Source organism: Corylus avellana, chromosome 5, assembly GCF_965113065.1.
Source record: "Corylus avellana chromosome 5, dhCorAvel1.hap1.2, whole genome shotgun sequence".
Classification (NCBI taxonomy): Eukaryota; Viridiplantae; Streptophyta; class Magnoliopsida; order Fagales; family Betulaceae; genus Corylus; species Corylus avellana.
In genome coordinates this window covers 26,801,979-26,813,082 of record NC_142494.1, presented here as the reverse complement: position 1 = coordinate 26,813,082, position 11,104 = coordinate 26,801,979, and the positions used below count along the sequence as shown (strand labels likewise).

Below are 11,104 nucleotides of genomic sequence, written 5' to 3'. Positions count from 1 at the left end.
AGACGCCTGCAAGCACCTGGTCATTGCTCACTACTCATTAGATGGAATCATTAATCATGGATGTCGGTGATGTTGTTAACTATTGGAAAATATATGACTTGTACATAAGAATCCTCAACTTTATTAGTAGTAGTTTTTCTTTTCGTTTCTTTTAAAGAAGATATAGAAAGAAGCGTACAAAGTTGCAGTTAATCACATGTATGAAATTTGAGTAGATGATCATACTGGAAGAAATATAGTGAAATATGAAGCTCAACCTACCTAAGCTGCGGCTTGCGCTGTAGGATTTTCATCGTAGAGAGAAAAAAAGCAACTACGGAAAAAATACGCCGTTGCCGGGGATCGAACCCGGGTCACCCGCGTGACAGGCGGGAATACTTACCACTATACTACAACGACTTGTTGGTTAGATGCTAATGACAACATATATTTAAATCCTCTTAAAGTGATCATCTCTTTGACAAACTGATGAAAAAGATGAATGTTATCAAACAATATGAAAAGAAAAAGGAATCCATATACAGAAGTATGTGCTTTAGGTAAACATATACGTATGTCTACTAACAAAGCACAAAAAGCAATTGATCAGATTTGTGGACGTTCCTACAAAGAAACACTTATGGTACTCGAACTTAAGCCTTGTCGAGCATATTATCCACTTTTCAAATTGGTTTATTCTGCAGCAGAAAATGCTATTCACAATATGGGTTTAAACCAAGCAAGTTTAATCATTAGTAAAGTGGAAGTCAATGAGGGTACTACTGTTAAAAAATTTAAACCTCGAACTCGAGGACGTATTTATCCTTTATTAAGAATTTGTATTTGGTGATATGAGTCTCGAATTGACAAGTACGAGTCTTAGATGCTACTATTTCGTACAAAAATGTAAAAGGATAGAATTAAATTCAAGCCATCTCTCATAAACTCCACTTAAATTATACTACTATTGGGTAAAGACTCTTAAAACTTTATAAACTTGATTAGATGAAATAAGCTTGAGATTTACATACTCTTTTTTAAGTTAAAATTGGTCCGAAAATATCATTAAGATCTCATATGCCAATTTTAGTACAAAAAATACATTACTCTTTTGAGTAAAAATGGTTGAACAAATCAAATTTAATAGAAGTAATGCTATAAACCACACCAAGATTTTTACTATGTTGACATGATCCTGTCAATCCACCCTTACTATTGTTAAAACAAATAAAAACAAAAAAAGAATGAAAATATGTACACATTACTAATGAAGCAACCCCTAGACTTTTTAACATAAGGCCGCATAGAGCAGCTGAAGATCTAAGTTTTGAATAGCAGGTGAACAACTCAGGAACTTGAAATAAATAATAAAGTTTTACATTAAGCATTTCCAAAACTCAAAATTTCCCACAAATTCACTTCTAATATCACCACACTTTCTCAATTCCCATTTTCTTAAGAACCTGATCTCTCTCTCTCTCTCTCTCTCTCTCTGTGTCCCTTTCCAATCTCCCAAACACGCGCGCCCACATTTTAAAAGGAGAAAGCAAACAATATTTTGAAAGGAATAATAATATAATAGCAATGGGAGGGCCGACAGAGAAGTAGGGCAGGGCTTGAATCATGGACACTCTCCCCCAAAATGAAGTCGGATTCATGAATTTGAGGTGGGCTCCTCATCCTCATCCTCTGTCTTTTGACGCTTGGCAGTAGGCTCTTCACCATTTTCATGGTTAATAGTTCCATTTAATGCCAGTGGACCCAGAAGGGAGATGTGCTTGCTGGTGATTTGGCGACCTGCCCTCAGCTTCGGGCCCCAATGCCTTTCTGGATTTGGAAGGAAGCGCGTTACCTTCTTGGCTTGTGCTTTGCTAAGAGATGCAACAGCTCGAGCAAAATTAGCCTGTCAAAATAGAAAAAAAAACAACCATAGAGACAACAACTTTCAGTCACACACCACATCTGTCTCACTCTCTCTCTCTCTCTCTCTCTCTCTCTGTGAGTGAGTGATTGCTCGTGCATGTGCCGACAGTGCATAATAGGTTGTGTTCTGACAACGTAGTCTAAAGGGCATGCAATAAACTTACAAAAAATGAGGACATAAAAGCAATAGAAAATAAAAAGAATCATTATAAGCCAAAAAAAAAAAAAATGCAATTTGGGAGATGTCACGCACTTGCAGAACTGGTTCCTTGGCAAGTATCACACTTCCTGGTAGATCTGCTGGTTGAGTTTTCACCGGATGACTTTTGACCTGGGGATAAAAGGAAACCACATATTAAATGCATGAAATGCCAGCGCTTCTAAAATGCTCACATTTACTACTTCGAACAAATAATAGTTAAAAAAAAAAAAAATTCTTGTGCAGTTGAAATGTAAAGAATAGCCTGTTGATGTAACCCAAAGCAAAAGCAAATGACATGGTGACAAAAAAAAGTGGCAATTTTACCTGGTTTCTAGGAAGACTCGAGGAAAATCAAAAGAAAGAAACAAAGATGGAAGCAAAGGGACCTAAAGAAATGGACATCTCCAGTATATGCATATTTCAAAAAGATAACAGAGTGAAAATGAAGTCTTACCCAGCAGCGCATTATATCCCAAATGACATCCATGGGAGCATCTGATTTCAGCCCCAATGGATTTACATGGGTACCAGATATACGGTATCCAGCATTGATCACAGCTGAACGGAAGATTACTGCTGATGGGGAAGTGCATTTAAGAGTGGCACAGAGGTTGTGCAGGCTCAAAAATAGGGGAACATCAGGCAGTTCCTGCAAACAATATACTCATGGAATAAGAATTCACATATGGGTAAGACGGTTGTCATAAGGGAACAGGAGATTTATCAATTGAAAATGTCCACGACACTGCCCATAAGTTGGGCTATCTGAAACAAAATCCAAAAGGCATTTTTCACGTCCTCTAAGAAAACTAGGCAAAACCAAATATGTAAGAAAACTATATCAATCTTTACGTGGAGACCTCCCACTCATTCTTTGAAGATATTATAAATTGAATGAGGCACATTTAAACATGGTGTGAACTAGGCACCAATCTTGGGAAAATTTGAGAATTACCAACCAATCTCTTGGAAAACGCTATAAAGTAAACATACAGAGATATGAGATCAAGCCAAAGAAAACAAACACACCTCCGATATTGTTGTCAATACAGCAGAGATACGATCATACGCAGGATACTTGTCCTTCATAGATTTCACATCTGCAAGTATGGAAGTTACCCATTCTTGATCATGTATAGGAGCAGACCATATAGGCCCACCCATGTTAAACTTCTTCCCACAGTCGCTGCAATCTTGAGGAACAGCAGGACCAAACCCAGGCAGATATCTTACACTGTTGTTCTAGAAGATGAAAAGGATAAAAGAACAGAATATTGTCAAATTTTGAATTGAACATAGAAACAAAAAAATTGGTCACACTTTCTCAAAAAAAAAGAAAAAAAAAAAATTGGTCACACATAACTTGCTTAATATATATATATAATAAATGAGCACTTGGGTCTATTCATAAAAACCAATGCATTGGTGGTTTACAAGGACTAATCATTAATATTTGATCTACTTTCCCTTCTTATTTTTTAAAGAAAGACGTAATACTTTTTTCTTACAAAATAACTTTTGTAAGTTTTGACAAATGCATTTCTACAACAGAAATTTCCTTCTATGCTCACTGTCATAGTGTCATCTAAAGAACTAAATGTAGCATCAGTAATCAGACACTGCACAATACAAAAAAGTTCAACATGAGTCCCAGGCTCCCATATCAATTCTCCCCATCCCCACCTCCACTGTTTCTTTGGACCATATTGCAGGTTGCGTGATGCTGGAGTTGAGACGCTGAAGTATTTTATGGCCCAAAAAAATATAACAATAACCAAATTGATCGTATACACGCTTGTGGCAACACAAACCCTACTGACACCTACAAAAGCACAAACCATTTTGTGATCTCCAACCTGCTGGCATGTCCCATTATATAAGATAGGGTTCAGCATAGCACAGCAATCATGAGTTCATTTCTGACAAATATTGCTAGAATTACCACTAACCAGGTTTATGACGATAACTTGGCATAAAATACCCCTAGGTTACCCTTAAAAAAGTCGTTTTCTTCTTTCTTTTCTTTTGGGGTTTTTTTTGGGGTGGGGGTGGGCAGAAAAGAAAGAACCTGCAAATCAGTCCATTTACTTCCAAATTTGGTTGGTTATTATCCTTGATAATATCTTTCCACCTCAAACAAACCAAAAACAACCCACTGCCATGTCCAGATGTAAGCATGCAAGCAAGAAACACATGAAGTAATTTGTATAATCTACGCATTTCAAAGTCACACAAATGAACCCAAATGCATCTGCACATGCATGATAAAACCATGGTAATTAAGGAGCAGGGAAACTATTATACAAGCTGTTAGGGCCTGCCCTTGAGGAGTTCTTTAAGTGAAACCATAATATGTTAAGAACACACTTAACCAAAAAAGCTTAATCGTATAGGTTTAGGCTCAACCATGCTGTATTAGTCATGCACAATTATGACGTCTTTCTGATGTAAGACTTGACCATTTCACTCTCACGTGTATACTCAACACAAGCAAACCCACGCCACCATAAGAGTATGTAAGAGTATGGAATATCTTAAAGCTCTTTAGAGCAGAACAATACATCCTAAGAAATTTTTTAGTAACCTTCCATTTGAATTTTCTATATTACTCCAAAAAATATAGTTTAAGCACTCTAATGTGACATAGTCAACCAGAACTAGGCAAGCATGGTGTTAAGCTACAAAGCACCAATTTCATATCAAATCGAGATGTACGCACCTTGGAGACTGTCCTCCCAATATGTTGAAGATGGAAAGAATCACAACCAATGCACTGATAAACATAGGACAGCTTAAGGGGAGTGTTTTTCATTGCACTTGCAGAACTGCAGTCAATTAGTTCAGCCTCAGGTCAATATCATAACAAAGCACTATCTTATCCTAGAAATTATAACACATAATTCTACCAGCTATGACTGAATTCATTTCAAAGTAGATAGGCCACCTACGTGTATATGCGAACAAAAACCCGAACATAAAAGTTCATCTTAACAGATAGAACTGGAACAATGTACCGCTTGTACCGATTTGCATGGCTCTGCATTCAATAAAAAAGAAACAGGAAAATATGCATAAGAGTTGTCTGTACAAGAAGTATATTTATTTTATGCATAAGAGTTGTCTTAACTAGTGTTAACCTTGAGCTACAGGCCAAACAAAGACAGAAACCTAAAAGGAAAGTCGTGATGGCAGGACTAAATCATTCAACAGTCAATTAGAACATCATAGCAGAAATTTTCAGAATTTGAGTGGAATTAAGAGTTACTCATAAACATTTTAACCCTTAACATGCTAATGTCTTTTTGATTGTTCACATTTCAAAAGGAAAAACATTCTCTCTCTACAGTTGTTTTCTTGGCAGAACTCTAGGCTAACATCTTGTGGGTGCAATCTTGGCTTCTCTAAACAGATGATCATGATGAGTTCAACCATAGACCAGAAGCAATTTTTTAATGACTAAATGTATATTACATTTGGGGTTCGAGGAGAGGGGAGAAACAACAGTAAAGCAAATTGCAAAGTGCTTATTAAGCATAAAGTTGGCAGGCTTTCATGGATATCCAAGAAGTTAACACTGATAATCTTTTTTGTACAAAGTGCACCAAAAAGAAACAAATACATGATCCTCCACCTCACATATATACAAGAATTTCTAATCCTAAGGTACACAAAACAGAAGAAATTCAGATCATTCAACCCTCATGCGGGTGCCCCTGATAAGTGATTTAATATCTGTTATACACATTAAAATCCTGCTCAAACAACTATCAGAGGTATCACCTGCGCCGCCTAGACTTTTTAACATATGCACATGAGCCTGTAAAAGATTGCCTGTGAAGAGGAATCTTCTAATCATTTTATTCTAGTGAAGAATATTTCTATTATCAAATGATATTATGGGAAAAGGACCGGCAATTCCTTGACTAGCCCTTCTCTGAAGATATACAATTCTAACCACCAACAGAAAACTTTAGGCTATTACCCCATCCCACATGGGTGCCTGGGGAGGGAGATCTAAATACAGTCCTAACCTTGAGCAGTTTCCATTAAGTGACTACTCTCGAGAATCAAACTCACTTGCACTTGACAGCTAAAAACATTGCGCCAGACCCCTACTTACAGAAAAGATAAATAGTTTGTAATGGCACTGCCAAACATTACCCTAAGATAGAGCAATGGAGAATACTTCGTATATGGTCAACTAAAACAAAAAAATATACATGCAAAAACTCAGACAACCAAAACTGGAGAAAACAAAGAAAGATAAGAGGACAGAGTTGAACAGCTCAAATAGTTTGAAAGTTTCCAGAATTGTACAAAAACATTAGGCAAACAATTAAAGTGAGACATCGCTAATATCAGTTCTCTCTGTTTCTGGTAAAAAACACAAGAAAACAAAATAAAATAAATAATCTTTTCAATAATGTCTACGTGTTTTGGAAGAACATAGAAATACCTCAATACAGGCAAGGAGGATCCTCAAAGCCATTTCATGGCAATATTTCCCTCTCAGTGGATAGGAACCATATCTAATATCACAAAGTTGGTAAATGATGAGCCTACTAATCCAACCACTTTTCAACTAAAGGTGAGGCCAGTAAAAGGGCTTACTTGGAATAGCAAACCTCCCCGCTACTCCCACAGAGTACTGCCATATCAGTTGCTGTACACATCAGCATGCCCCCATCAGCAACTGATTGAACTGCAGAGTCCAAGAACACAGAAGGTGCACCATAAGGATCAAGATCAACCTGAAACACCAACAGCCAATAAAGACTATTGAATACTGGCTTATTCTTAAAATTTTGAAAAGGACTATGCTAACTTTCAATTCAATTATATCACAACAACAGTTAAGATGGGCCGGTAAGTGACTCCTGCGAGAGTGAGAGACAGGGAGTGGAGCAGGCAATTAGTTATTATTCAGATAATTTGGACTTCAAAGAATATTCAGAGAAACCATCTATAGATGCCATTTATATATATATATATATAAAATAAAATAAATAAAAAAACTTCTTTTCAGCAAATACATGTACCTAGAAAAAAAAGTATATGCATACCACATCAAATTCTTTTGGATGCGTGAGCATATATACACGAGCATCAGTGAGATGTGATTCCACCTTTGAACATGCTACTGAACCATTGAACTTAATATTTCTCTTGCAAGCTTCAACAGACACTGAAAAAAAGCAAATGATTATAATAGGGTTGAGCACTAGATAAGAAGTCCATGCACATAAATGAATAGGTACTTTTTAACTGGAGGTGAACTGAAATGTCTTATTTGTAAAGCAAAACAATCGTCAGGAGGAAAGGGAGGACGCATATATGCAATATTCAACAAATTTTTTGTGTATAAACAATTATTTTTACTGTATTGAGTTATTTCAGTCTAGAGTGTGCATTATTTATATGCCCCTTTCAAGCCCAGGAAAAACCAAGGGCTTCTCCATCAAATTATATTGAAATAGAAATACCCACCTTTATCATTATCTAGTGCCACAACTTGACCTATTCCTTCTATTTCACGTGCATATCTAAGAGATCTCAAACCAGAAGCTGCCAAGGCCTGTATGGTCACAAGGAAAGCACTCATATGAATTATTTAACAACACCAAAAACTATAACTTCTCATATTCCTAATAAACTCTTAAAACTGGAACAAAATCTTTATTGTAAAGGTAAACCAAAAATCACATCAGAACATAGAAACACCTCAAGAACTCTTGGTGGCCTCAATTCCCCACGTCCTTTTCCCTCAGGAGTCTTGACTAATTCTTTTGAAATGCTACATGGTTCATCCTGAGATACTTCCTCAGGCATTTCACATTCTCCATTGGTATTTTCATCATTCCTGACAGATTCCTCAGCTGCTTCTTTTCCATCAGGTTCAGAGGAATCCTTCCCAGGAGCCTTTTGAGCTCCTTTTGTTCTTTTCAACAAAAGTGCTTCATGCTCATGTTTGCGTTTGGATATAAAGGTCCTCAGGACAGCAATGGACATGTCTCTGTTGTCAACCTGATTATTAGAAGGTGAAACAGTTAGAAGCCTGTAATTGTACAAGAAAACCACAAAGCAAGTTATTGGAGTTACTAGTTATAGCAGTTAATAATTTCCCATACGATCTCGCATCTTCAAAAATACTTTGAATATAAAAGGAAAGTTTGAAGAGAACATAGTGCTGTCTAAATAGTTTAATTCTACAAAATAGTTTTAATCGGACCAATCGAAATCCAATGCATTAGCTTATAGTAGAGAACAGGTACCTGACATAGCAATTTAATAATTCAATCTTATGAAAACAAGAATTGCTGGAAGCAAAACAAAATTTTGATAAGCAACGTGAAAGTTCATAAAATACTCCACATGACACAATGTATAGAATCCCATTATGTATTCCCATTGCACACAATACTAGACGAAAAAATTGCTTGTGTAAACATTAGTTACCAGCATTATCTTGCCGAGATATCCTGAAATCCTTATCTGATATAATCTCCACTTCAGTTCACTAATATGAATTACCACAGTAGCCATATTTGCTTTAACAAAGCTCAAAACAGGTCAATTTGACTTATGGCATATTATTATTTCCAATAGCGAACTACAAGGCAACATATGCCCATAACTTCAGTCCCACAATGAATTTCTACTTAATTCCATAACAGTTTCTTATTTCAATCATACCAAAATCAGAAGGTTCTCTTTGCTAATTACATAATACTCAAAACCTCCTGTGAATAATCAATTGGTCTTCAATTCAGATTGTACCCCCTGATAGACATTCAGCATTCTTTTAAATGAAATATAAACTAATTGGGTTTCCTAATAAAAAATAATTAGTTTGTTTAGTTATTTTCCTACATATTAATTCAGCAACCAAACACATCTCTTCAAGTACCAATAATGACCCATCACAGACACAAGGCAGAACCCCATCCCAAACACAAAACCAATCAAAAATTTCATCCGAAAACCCCATCAAACAGCACAGAACCACCAAAAGATAAGATTTTGGCACCTGGGTCGGATTGTAAAAGACTTCATTCTTGCGCATGAGAATCTCAGCCTCTCCCTCCTTGATAATAGCGTAATCATTGAGATCTACCGACATTGTTCCACTTCCTCCTCCTCCAGTTTCATGCATATCTTTTTTCTTCTGCTCCTCTTCTTGCTTATAAGTTATATATATGTAACAGAGAAGGAAAACAAAAACCGTAAGAGTGAGTGGCTGACTAATTATTCTTGTTGGGGTTTTAAGCTTCTGCTGTTGGAGTTTGAGAGCTCGTGAAAGGAAGCCATACATGAAGCGGAGGTGCTTTTATACGAAACATTTGTTCTACTCGTGGAAACCCTACGTGACTGCTACCACGGCCCACGAACGTGGGGATTTTCCCATTGTGGGTATGGAAAACGGTTTTTTTATTTTTTATTTTTTGCTTATTTTGTTTTTTCTTTTTCCCTTAAACCCAAATTCTTAACCCCGGTGCATGTTAGACTTTGTTGATCGTGTATTACTAAAGTGAGCTGGTCCGTTGGAAGATGGAATTGCAGAAGAGTGGGGATTCCATCTGCTTAATAAAATATGGTCCTTAGCTGGTTGAACTAGCTCTTAGGGTTGACTTAGACTGATTTTTGATTTTTGATTTTTTTTTTCTTAGCAACATTTCATTGATATTTGATATATCACATATGGATTGATAATTTTATATTTTTTTAAGTGATCGATAATTATTCATTTTATCAATATGATATTTTTTATTTTATTTTATTTTTTATATTTCTCGATATATTTGCGAGTAATCAAGATATATTACTTGATATATTTAATTATTTAGATTTTTCCATATACTTTTGCAATGTTTCTTACAATTTTTTTTTTTTTAAAAAAAATGTTTTTTTTCCATAGACGATATATTGAGTTATATGTTTTTAATCTCATACACTATTATTGATACCAAAAATCACGATATCTCAACAATATTTTGAATTAGACTTTAATATATTTTTTGACTTCAATTGAAATGGCACAAGAGGCAAATCCATAGACTCGTGATGAAAATCCACACGTAATAATAAAGAATAAATGATAGCATGCTCGTAATTTGCATTAATTTAGGGTTTCATTGTATTGTATTGATCTTTATTAGTGCAAAAAACTAAGAAAGAGATAAATAATTACCCAATGGTCTAGTTGATAAAATATTTTAAACATCATACCAAAAGGAAGGGAGAAGCAACTCTTATAAAGCCTAACTACCGAGTGTGTGGGTTGTGGTTATGGTAGAGTACTGTTTCCTATAAGTGACTTTCAGTTTTACACTGTTCCTTATTCACCCCTTAGTGGGAGTAGTTTCATGATCCGTTTACCCGTTTGAAGAAAGTGAAATCTGGCCATATCGGCTCCCTAAAAATGAATAATTTTTAAAGATTCGTTCATTTAATGTGTTTAAAATAAAGCTTAGAAATCAAAACTCTATTGGGGCATTTTGATGAGGATAATCTTTTAGGAGTCTGTTAATTGTTACAAATTATTTCGTTTGGTTGCACTTAATTGAAGGGAATTCATATAGCCAAGGAAATTGAATCCTCTCCTTACCTCCTTTTGCTAGGATTAGGAATGTAGATTCCCTTAATAGAGAGGTGGAAATACATATTCCCTTGACTTTGAAGAATGTTTACTTTATTTTAAATGACAATAATGCTCATATCCCTACTATTATTAATTAACAAGACGCTAAACTTTATGAATTAATATGAGATGTTGCATCTTGTGGTATGATTTTGATATGATAATATTATCTCCTCTCTATAAACCCCTCTAAAATTGAAGCCAGTTTTACCCTTAAACTGATCTCCCAATTAGAAGTAACAATTTTTTTCCAACCCCCTGACCCCAATATAACCGAACCAGCCTGCTTTAGTCGGTTTCAATCGATTTTTGTCAAGTGGGTCGGGTGGTTGGGTTTTTTTTTTTTTTTTTTTGGACACCAA

General features: G+C 35.6%; 1 protein-coding gene and 1 non-coding gene across 2 annotated transcripts; both read right to left on the bottom strand.

The window, feature by feature from the left end:
- Positions 1-327: 327 nt before the first annotated feature.
- On the bottom strand, positions 328-399 carry TRNAD-GUC (transfer RNA aspartic acid (anticodon GUC)). The gene has a single exon. It is a non-coding gene; the product is annotated as a tRNA-Asp (tRNA).
- A 914-nt stretch (positions 400-1,313) lies between these two features.
- LOC132181933 (tRNA (guanine(26)-N(2))-dimethyltransferase 2) lies at positions 1,314-9,474 on the bottom strand. The gene is made up of 12 exons (XM_059595156.2): positions 9,132-9,474; positions 7,826-8,128; positions 7,592-7,679; positions 7,168-7,289; positions 6,716-6,855; positions 6,561-6,633; positions 5,053-5,141; positions 4,824-4,929; positions 3,134-3,346; positions 2,559-2,753; positions 2,156-2,233; positions 1,314-1,882 (listed from the first exon to the last, which is right to left on the bottom strand). Exons 1-12 carry the CDS (start codon positions 9,414-9,416, stop codon positions 1,634-1,636), a joined length of 1,941 nt encoding a protein of 646 aa, XP_059451139.1. The 5' UTR covers positions 9,417-9,474; the 3' UTR covers positions 1,314-1,633.
- Positions 9,475-11,104: the final 1,630 nt, after the last annotated feature.